Source organism: Rhinoraja longicauda, chromosome 2 (genome assembly GCF_053455715.1).
Source record: "Rhinoraja longicauda isolate Sanriku21f chromosome 2, sRhiLon1.1, whole genome shotgun sequence".
Taxonomy (NCBI): Eukaryota; Metazoa; Chordata; class Chondrichthyes; order Rajiformes; family Arhynchobatidae; genus Rhinoraja; species Rhinoraja longicauda.
The window spans coordinates 71,056,838-71,076,844 of NC_135954.1; the positions used below are offsets into that span (position 1 = coordinate 71,056,838).

Sequence of the window (20,007 nt, forward strand, 5' to 3'; positions counted from 1 at the left end):
GTCAAGAGTATTTTATTGTCATATGTCCCACAATGGAACAATGAAATTCTCACAGCTTTGTTTGGAGATTGTAACATTCAGTAGCGTGATTGTTGTCCTGAATCTGGGCGTTACAATTTTCAGGCTCCTCAACCTTCTTCCCAATTGCAGGAGTGAAATAAGTGCGGCCAAGGTAGTGTGGGTCTCTAATGATGTTGGCTGCCTTTTTGACACAATGACTCCTGTAGATCATGGACCAAGTATTCATTGCATGTACACATCTGCTTTCTATCAATTGCATTATCTTGATCATCTCAGTTCACTGGAGCAGAACTCATGAGCAACCTTATTCTCTGGGAAACAGGCAGTAAGTAGTGCTGCACCTGTCCTGACTGCAATTTATTTGTGGCTCACCACTACAGATCTCACTGTTAAGTTGACCTTTAAATTACATATGTTACCTGTATCTGACCTGGTGGGCGTGAGCATTAAATTAAATGACTGACCATGTTGCTTCATCACTACTTTTCTTGCTCTTCTGTTATCATTTGACTGGGTTGGAGTTCCTTGCTATCTAAAAGAGTAAACCACAAAAATGGTGTAAGAAGGAAGTGGTGGAGGGACGCTAGTATAATACGCTAGTATTAGGTGTTTGCTTGCACCATCTGCATCTTGTAGGTTGGGAGTGTATGGTTGAGGGGGAGGTGGGATGTGAGAAGGATTAGGCATAAAGACTTTCTTCAGTTATTATTTTGTCCCTGTTTTTTAGCCATCAGATCAGTGGTGGTTGCTCTATTAATGGGAGCAATGTCTCCTCCATATAAACAAAATTTGGAGCCATGTCTATCCCTTATTGATTTCACCTCTGATTATGTTCCATCTCGACCTCTGAGAAAGAGGTGTGTGTCGGTGATATTGTGCAACATGTGTGGGAGAATGTGTCTGTCATGAGAGTGTGTGGGTGTGAGGCTTGCAAAACTGTTAAGTGGGTGTACGCAAATCTAAAAAGGCTGGTTGATAACGATTATTGGTAGGTGATTGATGGGAATGTGGTGAATCAATCAATTAGTGGGATATGGCTTTTGAGGATGGATTCGCATATTTTTATTATGTGCCAAGGATTTACATCACAGTTGTGTTCTCCTGCTGTTTTTGCAGTGTTCATCCAGAGATCTTCTTAGGTCCTTGTAGGTATACCACATCTCTGGTCCTCTCCACCTCTTCTGCCATTGTTTTCAATGCATTATTGCATAACATTGGAGACTGCTTCCATTGGAGACTGTTTGCTTCCATGTTGTACTATTGCTGAAAGAATCAGAGTTTTGATTACTTTTGATTAAATTCTCACCACAGTTCTTAGCAACAATGCACTCCCCTTTGAAGTTTAGGGTGACAAAGTAGTACAGGCAAGATTTTTCTGGTCCTAGTTACACATTGCATTGACCCTCTGAAGAGCATATTGCCAATTAATACTTCTCTACATTGGGCCAAATTGCAGCAATTTTGCAAACCAGCACTAGGTTTGCATTCTGCCTCCATCAAAAGCAATGAGCACAGGTTAATTGTGTATCTAGCTTATTGACTGTGTACAGGCACTGCAACAATTATTTATAATGATTATTGGCAATTTGAAAGAAGAAAGATCAAAAAGTAAAAAAGATGACTAAATTCAGACATGGGCTGTTAAGTAGAAGTGTCATCCATGACATGAATGTACCAGGTGGTGAACATCTCCAACAAGAGGGAATTTAACTATCTACCCTTAACATTTGAGGTTCCCTTGACCATCCGTATTCTGGCCAGAAACTCAATTGGACCAGTCACATAAATAGCATTACTCCAACAGCAGGTCAGAAGTTGGGTAGAGTCTTGGAGTCATAGAGTGATACAATGTGGAAACAGGCCCTTCGGCCCAACTTGCCCACACCAGCCAACCGTCCCAGCTACACTAGTCCCAGCTGCCTGTGTTTGGTCCATATCCCTCCAAACCTGTCCTATCCATGTACCTATCTAACTGTTTCTTAAACGTTGGGATAGTCCCAGCCTCAACTACCTCATCTGGCAGCGTGTTCCATACACCCACCACCCTTTGTGTGAAAAAGTTACTCCTTAGGTTCCTATTAACTTATTCAACTCCACATTCTGTGTGGCGAGAGGCTCATTCGTGATATTCTAGAGCCTTTCCACACTCTCAAAGGCACAAGTCAAGAACTCTTCAGGTGTCCAGATGAATGCAGATCCAACAACTATCTGGAGCTTGACATCATCTGAGACTAAATACCCTGCTTGATTGTTACTTCATCAACCAACTTAACTATTCATTTCCACCACAACCTGCACACAGTGACTGCATGGTGTACCATCTACAAAATGTGCTATAGTTACTTTCCAGTTTACTCCAGACGTACATCACGCATGCTTGATGTCTACCACTAGGTAGGATAAGGGCAGCAGGTGAAGAGGAAGTTGTACTTTGTAAGTTGTAAGTTGTACTTCCTCTTGACTTGGAAATATGTTGCTGGTCTTTTATTGTCACTGTCTAAATTCTGAAATTCCCCCCCCTCCAACAATACTGGATGTACCTTCACCAGATGAAAGCAATAGTTCAAGAACCTTGCTTCTGACCACCTTCCTAAGGAGGATCGGATGGTCGGTAAGTCCTCGTCAGTCACACACAGATCTTGAAAACAAAATGGAATTAATCTTTTTTTTTTGCATTTTGAAGATGCACTTCTGACATTCTGGAAAGTCTTATCATTGATACTCTTTCAGTGTCGTTCAGACCTCATTTTTATATATGTATGTAGATAATTTGAATATTATTAAATATCGCGGCTGTGTAGTGGTTAAATTGTTGGTCTGGTATCTCTGAAACCCGAGTTCCAGTCCTGATTTCAAGTTGACATCATTGGAATTGAATTGCACTTGATAACCTGTAATTTTTTTGAATAAGCAAATCTTAGTAATACAACTTGTTCATTAATATCCAATTTTCAAAAAATAGGATGGATTTGTGACTGGATTCTGGTAAACTTATTTGTAGCATTAATTGGTGATTAATAGCATTAACTGTCAAAAACATTTTGACTTTGCCAATTCTGAATTTGTGTGAAGAAACGATATCATTAGTAATTTATATGCTCCCTCTTCTGAAGAGGACTTTAAAATGAAACCCTTGTGCGCTCTCATTAGGCTGTGAAAGATCTCATTGCACTATTTTAGGCATGAATTTTCCGCGGATTTGCCCGTTTTAAAAATCCATTTTCCGCGCTTTTTGCATGAATTCCGCGTTTTTCACTTTGCAAAAATTGCGTTTACCAACAGAGAAATCTGATCGGGGGAAAAAAAGAAAATAAACGATGTATAGACTTGTAATGAACACTAGGGTTCCATGAGGGATCGCTACGCTAGGGATTCTGTGAGAAATCCCCCGCGCCCTGGAAGTCTCCCCAAAAATGTGGCACCTAGGCTGGGCAAGGCAGCCAATCTCGACCTCATTGGAACTTCTACAGCCGATCGGTGGGTTGAATTTGCAACCTGTGGTCGGGGCTCTGGAACTCCAGCCCAGCTGGAGCCAGCAAATCTATTCCCATAGCCAACATCCTTGGCCGGCTGGATAAACCAGCAAAGCTCTGAAACCAAGAGTGCCAGAAAATCAGTGGTGGAACTGTAATGAGTAAATATTAAATTTAAGTGCAAGATTATATAACTAAATTAATTAAGACGGGGTTAAAATATAAAACACAGCAGAAAAGCCAATTACCACCTTTTTGGGCTGATTAACAATTAATGTGCATATTCACTTCAATGTTATTAGTATACAGTGACATATTCACATTATTTTGTAATGTCCATTTTTATTTTGAAATGCACTTAAAGAGGCTTGAAACTGGTAATTTTGTGTGTAGATTTTCAAAAATGTTTACATTTTTTAACTTCTATACGCCTCACGCAAGCGCTCGGCTCTTTTCCTCTTTTTTTGACCTCACTCACATGCCTGCTATTTTGATGAGCTCGGCAATTAATGTTAATGCTCTACTGAATGCCATTTAATATTAGAACAGATTACTCATTCATTATCATTTTGCTCTACTTGGGAATGAGTAGTGTTCAAATTGGGTGCTTTTTTTAACAGTAATGAATATACTTCTGAAGTAGTCTATTTTCTGTTGTGTTTTGCACTGAGTGGGATTTTTGTAAAGCAATTTATATGAATGCACTTTTTTAAAATAATAGGAAATTATAGGTTTTACCTCTAGAAGGAGCTCAAACATTGAAAATATCTAATTTTATTACTTTTCCATTTAGTGAAATAATATTTTTAAGAATTAAAGAGTAAAGACAGATCAAATTATGTCATGGCATATTGCATTCAGGTACACCTTTGGAAAACCTATTTGCCTCTTGCTGCTTTTAGACTGTTTTATAGAACAGTGCCTAATATCACAATCACAATAAAACTTTATTAGCCAAGTATGTTTTGCAACATACGAGGAACTTCATTTGCCATACAGTCATAACAGTAAAAAGCAACAGGACACACAAAATACATTTTAACATGAACATCCACCACAGTGACTCCATTCCTCACTGTGATAGAAGGTGGAAAAAACAGTTCAATCTCTCCCTTCTTTGTCCTCCAGTGGTTGGGGGCTCTAACCTTCCGTTGACTGGATGATCTTAATCCCGTAGCCGGCGGCGAGCCTTCCTCGTCGGGGCGATCAAGCTCTTTCATTGGGGGGATCTCAGCTCCCCCGCGCTGGCGATCTATCCCAGGTCGGGACCAGTCGAACCTCGTGCAGCTTTTGGAGTTCCCGACCGGTCTCAACCCGAGACTGCGAGCTCCTGATGTTAAAGTCCGCAGGCTGCATTGGAGCGTCGATCCCAGGCAAGGGATCGCAGGCTCAGATGATAAGTCCACGCCCCCGCGGGGACTCGAGGTCAGTCCCAGGCAAGACCTCCAGCTCCGTGATGTTAGGTCGCAGCTATTGAAAATTTCAACATTGAAAATATATAATTTTATTACTTTTCCATTCAGTGAAATAATATCTTTAAGAATTAAAGAGTAAAGACAGATCAAATTATGTCGTAGCATATTGCATTCAGGTACACCTTTGGTAAACCTATTTGCCTCTTGCTGCTTTTAGACTGTTTTATAGAACAGTGCCTAATATTTGAAGTGCCCGGGGCGGCTCGGCCGGGGGGCCTTCCATCCCCTTGCGGGGGCTGTGCGTGTCGTTTGCCTCGGTAGGGGTCGAGCTGTCTGTCCGTGGGTGCGGGGGGAGGAGAGGGGAAGTTTTGTTGCCTCCATCACAGTGAGGGGGTGTTTGGAGTCACTGTGATGGATGTTTGTGTTGGGGTCGTGTGTCCTGTGTTCTTTTCTTTTTTTGCTGTGACTGCTGAAATTTCGTTCGGTGTTGTGCCGAGTGACAATAAAGTTTTGTTATGTTGTTATGTTATGTTATGTTATATCTCCTTTCAATCAAACTAAAATTTACTTCAACTTCTAGCTGTGCCATTTGAATTACAAGAGTATTAAATGTTTGATTATTTTGAGTTCATCAGCCTTGTTTCATTTTTTTAGCAGCATTGCTCAGCATATGTAAATAATAGAATTTGCATCATCAACATTGTCTTGTATCCTACATTTTCTTTAAAAACCTTGGCATGCTTCTCTTCCGTTACTGTTTCTACCATTATATTTCTCATTTAAATATCTTGGAGATTGAAACATTTTAATTGACCCCCCATTTAGATTTGTAATTTCTCTTCCATTGATATTTTTTTCATTTGAAACATTTAATAATATGTGCATTTCCACAAATTATTTCCTATTTTTATAAATATTTAACTATAATCTTTTAACTGGGTTATGAATAGATTTGTACGTAATCACAAGTCTGTGTGTTGCTGAACTAAGCTGTGGTCGACTGGAGACATGCATGCAAAAGTCTTGTGTCGCTGTTGAAAATTGGAAAACTACAGCATTGGTAGTGCAATTTGCCAAATGGCTTCTGTGCTATAATTTTCATAATATTTGTATATCACAATAATTAACAGAGGCTGAAAATACTCTGCTGTTTTTTAGTTGTTGATAGTTTTGAATAAGTTACAAAAAGGAAAAGTGTTTTCAGGTTTGACCCTCCAACTTTATGATCACAATTAATATACCAGGTTAAGAAGATGCATTTTTACCGTCACAAGATTGAAAATGCATCCTTTCTGTTATCAGTTCAAAGTATTTGTATGCAAAAGATGACCATCTCCAACAAGAGAGCCTTACTGCATGCCTTTTCCCTTCAATGGCACACTTCAAACGTTTCCATCATCTGTAAGACTCAAGTCAGGAGCATGATGGAATATTCCACATTTATACTTGCCTGAATGCAATTCCAATGATTCTCAAGAAGTGTATATATTTTCCATATAGTGGCAGTAGTCTTGATGTCCTGTTTAATTTGGTGAGGGAGAGAGAGAGCGCAGAAACAGGCCCAACGAGTCCGCGCCGACCAGCGATTCCACACATTCAGACTATCCTACAAAACTAAGGACAATTTTATATTTACAATTATACCAAACCTGTACGTTTTTGGAGTAGTGGGAGGAAACCGGAGAAAACCCATGCAGGTCATGGGGCGAATGTACAAACTCCGTACGGACAAGCACCCGTAATCAGGATTGAACCCGGGTCTCTGGTGCTGTAAGGCAGCAACTCTACTGCTCTCCCACCATGCCACCATGCTGTTTTTGAAATTTTCAGATTCTCCTACATGACTTGCTGTCAAAGAGAAGATCTAAGAATTAGTTTGGAGTTTCTTGCATTCTCAACAATTCTAAAGGTTAGAACAGTGCATCTTGCATAATGCACCCACATCTAATGCTTTGGCAGCTTTGAAATAACCTTGGTAAACTGTATCAGCAGTAGGAGGCAAAGTCAAATTTCTTACATTTTTGAATGTTATAATCTCATTTGTGAAAACCTTATTTGCAAACCTGGTAAAAGGAAAACTGCTCTTAAAACAAGACACAAAAAGTCAGCCACTTGGCCATTTATTTACCCGTACACACTTTGTGGAAGTGGAAACACTTAGCAATCCAGACACCATCTGTGGAAAAAGAAATAGAGTTAACATTTCAGATAGAAGATTTTTTGCCTGAATATTGAGGATTTCACAAAGTAATTTGAATCACAACTCTGGTTTGTTTGCAAGAGTATGACAGAAGCTTTTCGACTTAAACTCTAACTTTATTTACCTTTCCATGGATGAAGCCTGCTTCACTCAGAATTGCGAGCATTTTCAATTTTTATTTCAGATTTCCGGCGTATCTTTAAAAAAAAATATTTACTAGAGTTTCTGTAGTTGCAGTAGTGAACCTTGAATCTCCTGGTAGCTTCTTGCTGCTCTACTGAGGCATGGAATAATGGAGTGGTTTACAACATTATAGCACATTTAAATCTGTTAGAGAAAAACAAATTGTAATTTAAGAAGCTAATTTATGTGTCGTGCCATGATCAATTCATGTGACAGGCAATCCCCATCTTACGAAACTGTTCTGTTGCAGAGAACTATTCATAACCTTTTTTTAAAATAAAAAAACCAGTGTGGGAATGGATCACAACAAGTAACTGACCAGTGAGTGAACCAGTGCAGGAAGCAAATCTGCTTGGCTTGACCTAGCCCCCAGATGCTATGGATGTCCATAGATTGAACTTTTGTAATCTAGGGGGGATCTGGATTTAAGGCATTGGAAAAATGCAAAAGGACCCCCAATGTAATTTAGTAATTTTTCTGAGTCTGCATAGTTATATGATGATAAACAATGAGAAGTTGATGGTGGTTTGTGACTACATTGAAACAGGCACAATATAAATGTAGAATTATCCATATTCATTAAAAACTGGAATTCAAACTATTCTCAAAGCTGTATCTAATTACTGCTATGATTTGATTCAGTAACTGACTACCTTTAATTTTCTATCTTCACTTTACATATTTATTCATGTTTCACAATTGATTCCAAGGTACTTAAATTTGCATTGTAACAGAAAATGGATGGTCACTGTAAATCATTGTTAAATATTGGGTTTTATTGCCTTGAGCAAGAGAAAGAGTCGCAGGACTTAAATATGTATTCGTTGTTTCTCTATTGTTGAGTGTATTATGATGTAAACATTTGAGCCGTGAAGAGCATATCTGCAAAACCTTTTCTTTTATCAGGATTAAAAACTAGACTATACTTTTGACAAGCAATAATTTCTTTTCAAAAATTCTTCTAGTTCAGTTATTTCTCAAAAAAATTAGGAAGTACTGTTCCTGAGACTTTTTTCCAGATGCTTATCATAACAACAATTTCATTTTATAGTTATGATGTATGGTTTTGTTGTTTAGTTTTACCAATGTATGTTTTTTTTAACATTTTAGAGAAGTTGATTTGCAAAAGCCATACCAGGATCTGAAGAGAGAAATGTCTAATTTACATTTGGTGACAAAAACGCAAACTGAGCTTCTGCGAAAACTGTTAGCCACACACGGCTCAACAAACAATGGTAAGTAGTGTGCGTGGAGGGGAAATGGTCTACCTTTAACCACTGACTTTATCCATGCCAATAAAAGAGCTGCTATCAAATACTTTCCCGTCAACATCTCATGATAAGCTGTTAAGTCTGAATATGTAAGTTACTGTCTGCCCTTCAAATAGATTTGGTCTAGCTGTCTTTTACTGATAAGCTTCACACATAAAGGTGTTGCTCATGCACAACAAATGTTCTCTTTGTTTTGTTCCCCTTCTGCCTCATCCTCCATAGCTACTGCACTACACAACAAACTACTTGTGGCAAACAAAGCTGATGTGCAACCTAAACCATTTTGTAGCATCTTTGATGTTCAATCTTTTAATTTAAAGGAAAATAAAATAAATCCTCAAATTGAAAGTGAATGCAAAACTAATTGCTTTAATGTTTAAAAATTGATCCTAAAGAAAGCCAGAAATTGCTTTACATTGGAGCTGAATCATAATTTTAATTTTATTTCTGCAAATTTACTAACATAGGCTTCTTGCCACAGCAGAATTGGTCATATGAACATTAATGCATTTTATCTTTAGTCGTAAAATAGGTGAGAACCATTGTGCTTTTATTTAAATCAGTTAATTTTTGAGAAAATATATTCTCCTGGAGTCATTTGTTAATTTTTTACATTTTACTTCAAGATTCTTTTGTCTTCACAAAGGAACAATTCATTTAATTAAAATGTTTATTGTTATACTTTTTCTTGCATGAGAAATAATTTTAAATGTAAAATATTTGAACAATATTACTTAAGATATCAAAATGGATTTAATATTTATATGATGTATTTCTTCAAGACTCTGCTTTTTTAGTTTTGTATTATCTTGGAACAAATGTATGGCAATTCAGTCTTGCAAGATTTCTTTATCATTCTATTAGGTTATTGCTGTTAATATCTCATTCCAGCTTGCTTGTGCTTCATATTCCTTGATGCTCTTGACCAACGAGGAACTTGATTTCAAAGTGTTTAATTTGCTGAAAATCCACAGCCTTGTACGAAAGTGAATTCCAGATTTCCTATGCAGTTTTTGTGCAAAATGGGCTGCTTTCATTCCAAAATGAACTGGTTCTAATTTTAAGGAAATATCCCCTTGTTTTTAATTTAATTTATTTCTATTTAGAGACACAGTGTAGAAACTGGCATTATAGTCCACCAAGTCTGTGCCAACCTGCAGTCACCCACGCACTAGTTCTATCCTACACAATAGGGACATTTTACAGAAGCCTATGAACCTGCACGTCTTTGGAATGTGGAAAATCCAGAGAAAACACACATGGTCACAGGGAGAACGTACAAATTCTGTACAGACAGCACGCACAGTCAGGGTTGAGCCCAGGTCTCTGGTGCTGTAAAGCAGCAACTCTGCCATTGTGCTGCCCACTGGAGAAAGCAATTTCTCTGTATTTATTCAATTGAATCCTGAAATCATTTAAACATCTCAAAAAGATCGCTTCTCAAGTTCCTGCTGCACTCTAACCCTTAATAGAGATTGGGCTATCTCTTCAGCACCTCCCAAGCAAACAAACAGTTAGATGTATAAGAGCAGCAAATAAATGTTAGCAAGTTCTCCGTATTATTCTCTGCATAGAAATATATTACTATTCCTACACATTGATGGATCAAAATAATGGAAGTGCCTTTTGCATCGTAAACTGCAGTGGTTTACCATTATCTTTACATTAGAGATGGGCAATAAATGTTGTCCTTGGTTTCACAACCTTCAACTGAAAGGAATACCAGCCATGTTTATATATTTACTATCAGTTTAACCTTAAACTTTAATTTCATTGTGATGAATCTGTGTAGAATGATCATTCTTGATCAAATGCACAATGTTCTTGTGGAAAACAATAAAGGTGTAACCATCCCACTGCTTACAACGGACATGGTGCTCTGACGCGATTTGCTCATTATGAGAAGGTGAAACTACTTATTTTAACATCATCATTCTGGTATGTGGAGGAGGCAGAGGCCCTAAATGCAGTGTGAATGTTTTGGAAATGGGAAGGAAGCAAACAACAAGGTTAAATAGGGCATTTAATAGCATCTCCTCTTGATTGGTCAGTGCATTATTGCTAATACAGAGGTCTACATTTACAGCCTATCCTTAATTGCTCTTCTCATAAAGTTACTCCCACTAAAACGTTGGAAAATAAGTATTTACAAATATTAGAGATGTCAGGATGGTGTATGATTTTGAGGTGGACCTACAGCTCTTTTCCTTGGTAAAAGTGAGGTCATGATTAGGAGATGCTGTGGAGGTAGCCATTGATTATCAGGAGGCTTTGAGAAGCTAGTAATGGAACTCGTATCCATTCTACCAAGCAGCCTTACCGACTGCAGTTCGCCTAGCGCCACAACGGATGATGATAGGTTCTACACTTTCACCTTGGATAGCTGGATAAGAAAGACACCCAAGTCAGACTCCTATTCAAAGACTACAGCTCTGCCTTTAACACCATTATTCCATCCAAGCTCATTACCAAATTTGCGGGACCCGGAGTCAGTGCTCGTCTCTGCAACTGGATACTCAACTTCCAGAACAACAGATCTGAATTCTGATTCCACCCCATCAGCCACCGTATACAACAAATTATCCTCCAACATTTCCGTCACCTCCAGCGGGATCCCACTACTGGCCACATCTTCCCATCTCCTCCCCTTTCTGCTTTCCGCAGAGACCGTTCCCTCCGTAACTCCCTGGTCCACTCGTCCCTTCCTACCCAAACCACCCCCTCCCCAGGCACTTTCCCCTGCAACCGCAGGAGATGCAACACCTGTCCCTTTACCTCCCCTCTCAACTCCATCCAAGGACCCAAACAGTCTTTCCAGGTGAGGCAGAGGTTCACCTGCACCTCCTCCAACCTCATCTATTGTATCCGCTGTTCCAGATGTCAATTTCTCTACATCGGTGAGACCAAACGCAGGCTCGGCGATCGTTTCTCTCAACACCTTCACTCAGTCGGCCTTAACCAACCTGATCTCCCAGTGGCTGAGCACTTCAACTCCCCATCCCACTCCCAGCCTGACCTTTGTCATGGGCCTCCTCCAGTGTCATAGTGAGGCCCACTGCAAATTGGAGGAACAGCACCTCATATTTCGCTTGGGCGCCACGGTGGCGCAGTGGTAGAGCTGCTGCCTTACAGCGAATGCAGTGCCTGAGACTCAGGTTCGATTCCGACTACGGGCGCCGTCTGTACAGAGTTTGTACGTTCTCCCCGTGACCTGCGTGGGTTTTCTCCGAGATCTTCGGTTTCCTCCCACACTCCAAAGACGTACAAGTATGTAGGTTAATTGACTGGGTGAAATGTAAAATTTGTCCCTAGTGTGTGTAGGATAGTGTTAATGTGCGGGGATCGCTGGGCGGCGCGGACTCGGTGGGCCGAAGGGCCTGTTTCCACGCTGTATCTCTAAATCTAAATCTAAAATCTTACAGCCCAGCGGTATGAACATTGACTTCTCTAACTTTGGATAGCTCCTCTGTCCCTCTCTTCCCCTTCCCCTTCACAGTTCTCCCACTGTCTTCCTGTCTCCAGCTATATCCTTTCTTTGTCCCCCCCCCCCCCCCCCCCGACATCAGTCTGAGGAAGGGTCTCGACCCGAAACGTTACCCATTCCTTCTCTCCAGAGATGCTGCCTGACCCGCTGAGTTACTCCAGCATTTTGCGATACCTTCGATTTGTACCAGCATCTGCAGCTATTTCCCTAACACGACTTCAGAAAGCGAATCGGTACACATACCCCGGTTTGCATTAACTGTGCCGAAGTAGAGATGGTAGAGAGCTTCAAATTCCTAGGAGTAAATATCACCAACGACTTCTCCTGAACCACCCACATTGAAGCGATGGCCAGGAAAGCATACCAATGACTCTTCTTCCTTGGAAGGCTTAGGAAGTTCGGCATGTCCCCAACAACTCTCACCTACCTGTGCAGATGCGCCATAGAAAGCATTTTATCAGGATACATCACAGCTTGGTTGGGAACAGCTCCATCCAAGACCAAAATAATTGCAGAGAATCGTGGACGCGGTCCAGACCATCACACAAACAAACCTCCCTTTCCTTGACTCCATTTACACCTCGCGCTGCCTCGGCTAGGCCAGCAGCAGAATCCTAGGACGAGTTGGGCCCTGGCCACTCCCTCTTCTCTCCTCTCCCATCGGGCAAAAGATAGAGAAGTGTGAAAACACACACCTCTCGATTCAGAGACAGTTTGTTCCCAGCTGTTATCAAGCAATTGACTCATCCTACCAACAGGTAGAGAGCAGACCTGAACTACTATACCTCATTGGAGACCCTCAGACTATTTTTGATCAGACTTTACTAGCTTTATATTGCACTAAATGTTATTCCTGTTATTCCTTTTATAATGTAATCTGTACACTGTGGATGACTCGATTGTAATCATGTATTGTCTTTCCGCTTACTGGTTAGCACGGAACAAAAACTTTTCACTGTACCTTGGTACATGTGACAATAAACTAAACTCAGTTACTGGCATCAGGATATCAAGTTTATTGCCTATTCGTGCTGCTACAGAATCTATGTGGCTTATCCAGTTATGATTCTGGCCAATGGTAAAGTCAAGATTGTTAGTAGAGGGAAAGTAGAGGGAAACTCAGTATCATTGATTAGTAAGAGTAGGTGGTTAGACTCTCCCTTATTGAAGAGTCTAGTGTGCCTAGCAATTAAGTAACAAGTAACATTTGTGCCACTTCTCCATTCATGCTTGAATGTTGTCTTGCTCTTGCTGCACACAGGCATTGTCTACTTTGATTTTTGAAGAGTTGAGAAGGAATATGACTATATTGAGCAGTTATTGTTGAGTCTCCCAATTTTTAAATCAACATCTGCAGTTTCTTGTCGAACAGAAGAGACACAGCCCTCCCATGGGATACTTGGCATGAGACTAATCATTTGCCATTTGAAATAAAGTTAAGAAATCTGTCACATTCATGCCTGTTTTAATCAATAATGGTTCAGATTTGCTAGCTTACACACTACATACCCAACATACCTGGAACAATGTCTTAAAACAGTTTTCCCATTTTCAGCCAAGACATCGACAATAGGTGCAGGAGTAGGCCATTCGGCCCTTCGAGCCAGCACCGCCATTCAATGTGATCATGGCTGATCATTCTCAATCAGTACCCCGTTCCTGCTTTCTCCCCATACCCCCTGACTCCGCTATCCTTAAGAGCTCTATCTAGCTCTCTCTTGAATGTATTCAGAGAATTGGCCTCCACTGCCCTCTGAGGCAGAGAATTCCACAGATTCATAACTCTCTGACTAAAAAAAGTTTTTCCTCATCTCTGTTCTAAATGGCCTACCCCTCATTCTTAAACTGTGGCCCCTGGTTCTGGACTCCCCCAACATTGGGAACATGTTTCCTGTCTCTAACGTATCCAACCCCTTAATAATCTTGTACGTTTCGACAAGATCCCCTCTCATCCTTCTATAGCAAAGGGGATTACAGAGGCAGGAGCTGGCCAAAATTGACTGGAAGGAGGCCCTAGCAGGGAAGACGGTAGAACAGCAATGGCAGGTATTCCTGGGAATAATGCAGAGGTTGCAGGATCAATTTATTCCAAAGAGGTGGAAAGACTCTAAGGGGAGTAAGAGACACCTGTGGCTGACAAGGGAAGTCAGGGACAGCATAAAAATTAAGGAGAGGAAGTATAACATAGCAAAGAAGAGTGGGAAGACAGAGGATTGGGACTCTTTTAAAGAGCAACAAAAGTTAACTAAAAAGGCAATACGGGGAGGAAAGATGAGGTACGAGGGTAAACTAGCCAATAATATAAAGGAGGATAGCAAAAGTTTTTTTAGGTACGTGAAGAGGAAAAAAATAGTCAAGGCAAATGTGGGTCCCTTGAAGACAGAAGCAGGGGAATTTATTATGGGGAACAAAGAAATGGCAGACGAGTTAAACCGTTACTTTGGATCTGTCTTCACTGAGGAAGATACACACAATCTCCCAAATGTTCTAGGGGCCAGAGAACCTAGGGTGATGGAGGAACTGAAGGAAATCCACATTAGGCAGGAAATGGTTTTGGGTAGACTGATGGGACTGAAGGCTGATAAATCCCCAGGGCTAGAAATAGTGGAAGCATTGGAGATCATTTTTCAATGTTCTATAGATTCAGGATCAGTTCCTGTGGATTGGAGGATAGCAAATGTTATCCCACTTTTTAAGAAAGGAGGGAGAGAGAAAACGGGTAATTATAGACCAGTTAGTCTGACATCAGTGGTGGGGAAGATGCTGGAGTCAATTATAAAAGACGAAATTGCTGAGCATTTGGATAGCAGTAACGGGATCATTCCGAGTCAGCATGGATTTACGAAGGGGAAATCATGCTTGACAAATCTACTGGAATTTTTTGAGGATGTAACTAGGAAAATTGACAAGGGAGAGTCAGTGGATGTGGTGTACCTCGACTTTCAGAAAGCCTTCGACAAGGTCCCACATAGGAGATTAGTGGGCAAAATTAGGGCACATGGTATTGGGGTAGGGTACTGACATGGATAGAAAATTGGTTGACAGACAGAAAGCAAAGAGTGGGGATAAATGGGTCCCTTTCGGAATGGCAGGCAGTGACCAGTGGGGTACCGCAAGGTTCGGTGCTGGGACCCCAGCTATTTACGATATACATTAATGACTTAGACGAAGGGATTAAAAGTACCATTAGCAAATTTGCAGATGATACTAAGTTGGGGGGTAGTGTGAATTGTGAGGAAGATGCAATAAGGCTGCAGGGTGACTTGGACAGGTTGTGTGAGTGGGCGAATACATGGCAGATGCAGTTTAATGTAGATAAGTGTGAGGTTATTCACTTTGGAAGTAAGAATAGAAAGGCAGATTATTATCTGAATGGTGTCAAGTTAGGAGGAGGGGGAGTTCAACGAGATCTGGGTGTCCTAGTGCATCAGTCAATGAAAGGAAGCATGCAGGTACAGCAGGCAGTGAAGAAAGCCAATGGAATGTTGGCCTTCGTAACAAGAGGAGTTGAGTATAGGAGCAAAGAGGTCCTTCTACAGTTGTACCGGGCCCTGGTGAGACCGCACCTGGAGTACTGTGTGCAGTTTTGGTCTCCAAATTTGAGGAAGGATATTCTTGCTATGGAGGGCGTGCAGCGTAGGTTCACTAGGTTAATTCCCGGAATGGCGGGACTGTCGTATGTTGAAAGGCTGGAGCGATTGGGCTTGTATACACTGGAATTTAGAAGGATGAGGGGGGATCTTATTGAAACATATAAGATAATTAGGGGATTGGACACATTAGAGGCAGAAAACATGTTCCCAATGTTGGGGGAGTCCAGAACAAGGGGCCACAGTTTAAGAATAAGGGGTAGGCCATTTAGAACAGAGATGAGGAAGAACTTTTTCAGTCAGAGAGTGGTGAAGGTGTGGAATTCTCTGCCTCAGAAGGCAGTGGAGGCCAGTTCGTTGGATGCTTTCAAGAGTGAGCTGGATAGAGCTCTTAAGGATAGCGGAGTGAGGGGGTATGGGGAGAAGGCAGGAACGGGGTACTGATTGAGAGTGATCAGCCATGATCGCATTGAATGGCGGTGCTGGCTCGAAGGGCTGAATGGCCTACTCCTGCACCTATTGTCTATTGTCTATTGTCTATAAATTCCAGTGTATACAAACCTAGTCGCTCCAGTCTTTCAACATATGACAGTCCCGCATTAAACAACTGACTTCAGCGGATAAATGAGAGTGATTGCCCCTTGAAATTACAGAAACATTAACCAAGTATGGAGTGCAGTAGCCTGATAAAACTGATGTCAATGAGCATCAGTTTTATCAAAGTTCTTCTCCCTTGTGAATGATTCAAAAATGGGACAGTTAAAATGTTGGGCGAAGGCACAGAGCAGATGTTAGGTAAAACAGTTTTACACAAAAAATCGTTTTAATCTGGAATAATACTTTTAAAAGAGTTGGAAACAGCATTAATCAGGGTTTTCAAAAGGGAACGGTGACCAGTGGTGTGCCTCAGAGTTCAGTGCTGGACCCATTGCTGGTTGTCATCTATATAAATTATATGGATGAGAACGTACAAGGCATGATTAGTAACTTTGCTGATGACACAGATGTAGGTGGTATTGTAGTTAGTGAAGATGGTCGTCAAAAATTGCAGCAGATCTTGAACAATTGGGCAGGTAGGCTGAGGAATGGTTGATGGAGTTTAATTCAGAGACGTGACGTATTGCATTTTGGAAGTCTAACAAGTGAATGGCAGGGAACAGGCCAGTGCAGTAGAGCAGAGTGATGTCAGGGTGCAAGTAAATAGCACTTTCAAAGTAGTGTCACAGGTAGATTGGGTGGACAAGAAAGCTTTTGGCACATTGGCCTTTATCAGACAGAGTATTGAGCATTGAAGTTGGAAGGTCATGTTACAGTTGTATATGACATTGGTGAGGCCACATTTTTAGTATTGTGTTCAGTTTTTGACACCCTGTTATTGGAAAGATATTGTTAAGCTGGAAAGGATGCAGAGAAAATTTACAAGGGTGTTGTCAGGACTCCAGGGCCTGAGCTACAGGGAGAGGTTGAGCAGACTAAGACTTTATTTCTTGGAGCGCAAGAGGATGAGGGGTGATTTTAAAGAAGTGTACAAGATCATAAGTGGAATAGTTAGGGTAAATGCACAGTCTTACCCAGAGTAGGGGGATCAAGAACCAGAGGACACAGGTTTAAGGTGAGGACAGAAAGATTTAATATGAACCTGAGGGATAACTTTTTTTTAATGCAAAGGGTGGTAGGTATATGGAATGAGACCGGAGGAGGTAGTAGAGGCAGGTACCATCACAACAGGTTCATGGATAGGATAGGTTTAGAGGATATGTCGTCAAGGATCCCATCATGTTCGGCAGTGAAACCACACCAACACGTGCAGTGGGGTGAACACTCGTGATATGTTTTATTTACAGTGACAAAGTTCAGGACTGCAGGAGAGCGCTATCCTCATCACCACGGCACACGATTTCACTGTAAATTTTATTTGCATTTCATTGATTCAGTTTCAGCTTTTCTGCCTTTTGAAAGTAAGAGGAGATGGACTTAAAATTCCATTCCAATCCCTCAAGGCACCCTGCTCTTTTGGATCATCTTCACTGCACAACTTGAGTCCCTTTTGACTTGGACTGATGGTAAAGATGTAAAGATCCTCTGTTGGCACCTTGTGGCTCCATGATGGAGGATGCAAAATCCTAGGCGAAGAGGTGTTTCATAGCTGCTTTGTACAACTTACGATGATTATGTGCCATGAAGTTTAAAGTGCTTGTTAGAACAGTGCACTGCTTGCCTTTCACATACTGCTTCATTCATTGGGAAGTTTTATCCTGTTTTTACCGTCCCCTATCCTCGGATTGTGAAACCCCATTTTTTCCAGTTAGAATTAAACCATTAAAAAGGAAACACTAAATATTCAACAGGTCAGGGAGCATCTATGGAAAGAGAAACAGATTTAGTATTTTGGCTGGATAAGCCTTCAGCAAAACTCATCGAGCCTTTCATCGGGCACCTTGTCTATTGCTACTGCTTATACAAGACTCATTCTGACCAATATAACCATTATCTTTATTCTGTTAATCCTGACTTACATCTTTCGGCCTGGTTAACAAAAATCAATCTTCTTGCTTGGTAGTTTGGACATCTGTAGTCTTCATTTTGTTTTGGCAAAATATCATTATTGGCTACCCATTGCATCATCTGCTTCCACCTCTGAAATAAACCCTGCCTCCGTGTATGCTTTTGTACTTAAGCATTTAACATTCTAAAATTCCACTGGCCAGTTCTCCAGCTTCCATCCTACATAAGTTTCGGTTTATCCAAAACTATACTGTCCTTTCCCAAACAACTTCCTTTTTGCCCTCTGGCACCTCTGTCAATGTCACTGTTTTAAAAATCCTACAACCCTCTGAGATACGGTGCCCTCCATAATGTTTGGGACAAAGACCCATCATTTTTTTTTTGCCTCTGTACTCCACAATGTGAGATTTGTAATAGGAAAAAAATCACATGCTGTTAAAGTGCACATTGTCAGATTTTATTAAAGGGTATTTTTACACATTTTGGTTTCACCATGTAGAAATTACAGCTGTGTTTATACATAGCCCCCCATTTCTGGGCACCATAATGTTTGGGACACATGGCTTCACAGGTGTTTGTAATGGCTCAGGTGTGTTTAAATGCCTCCTTAATGCAGATATAAGAGAGCTCTCAGCACCTAGTCTTTCCTCCAGTCTTTCCATCACCTTTGGAAACTTTTATTGCTGTTCATCAACATGAGGACCAAAGTTGTGCCAATGAAAGTCAAAGAACCCATTATGAGACTGAGAAACAAGAATAAAATTGTTAGAGACCTCAGCCAAATCTAAGGCTTACCATAATCAACTGTTTGGAACATCATTGAGAACAAAGAGAGCATTGGTGAGCTTACTAATAGCAAAGGGACTGGCAGGCCAATGAAGACCTCCACAGCTGATGACAGAAGAATTCTCTCTATAATAAAGAAAAATCCCCAAACACCTGTCTGACAGATCAGAAACACTCTTCAGGAGTCAGGTGTAGATTTGTTAATGACCACTGTCCGCAAAAGATTTCATGAACAGAAGTACAGAGGCTACATTGCAAGATGCAAACCACTGGTTAGCCGCAAAAATAGGATGGCCAGGTTACAGTTTGCCAAGAAGTACTTAAAAGAGCAACCACAGTTCTGGAAAAAGGTCTTGTGGACAGATGAGACGAAGATGAACATATCAGAGTGATGGCAAGAGCAAAGTATGGAGGAGAGGAGGAACTGCCCAAGATCCAAAGCATACCACCTCATCTGTGAAAAACGGTGGAGGATGTTATGGCTTGGGCATGTAAGGCTGCTGAAGGTCCTGGCTTACTTATCTTCATTGATCATACAACTGCTGATGGTAGTAGCATAATGAATTCTGAAGTGTCCTATCTGCTCAAGTTCAAACAAATGCCTCAAAATTCATTGGCCGGCAGTTCATTCTACAGCAATACAATTATCCCAAACATACTGCTAAAGCAACAAAGGGGTTTTTCAAAGCTAAAAAATGGTCAATTCTTGAGTGGCCGAGTCAATCACCCGATCTGAACCCAATTGAGCATGCCTTTTATATGCTGAAGAGAAAACTGAAGGGGACTAGCCCCCAAAACAAGCATAAGCTAAAGATGGCTGCAATACAGGCCTGGCAGAGTCAGAGAAGACACCCAGCAACTGGTAATGTCCATGATTCGCAGACTTCAAGCAGTCTGCAACAAAGGATATGCAACAAAATACTAAACATGACTACTTTCATTTACATGACATTGCTGTGTCCCAAACATTATGGTGCCCTGAAATGGGGAGACTATGTATAAACACTGCTGTAATTTCTACATGGTGAAACCAAAATGTATAAAAATGGCCTTTATTAAAGCTGACAATGTGCACTTTA

At 40.9% G+C, this 20,007-nt stretch overlaps 1 protein-coding gene across 1 annotated transcript in view; it reads left to right on the plus strand.

Annotated features, from left to right (window-relative positions):
- Positions 1 to 20,007, plus strand: part of azi2 (5-azacytidine induced 2) — a 59,135-nt gene that overhangs the window by 35,820 nt on the left and 3,308 nt on the right. Inside the window, exon 7 of the mRNA XM_078420767.1 lies at positions 8,403 to 8,527. Coding sequence (XP_078276893.1) covers positions 8,403 to 8,527 — 125 coding nt within the window. The remainder of the gene's footprint in view (positions 1 to 8,402; positions 8,528 to 20,007) is intronic.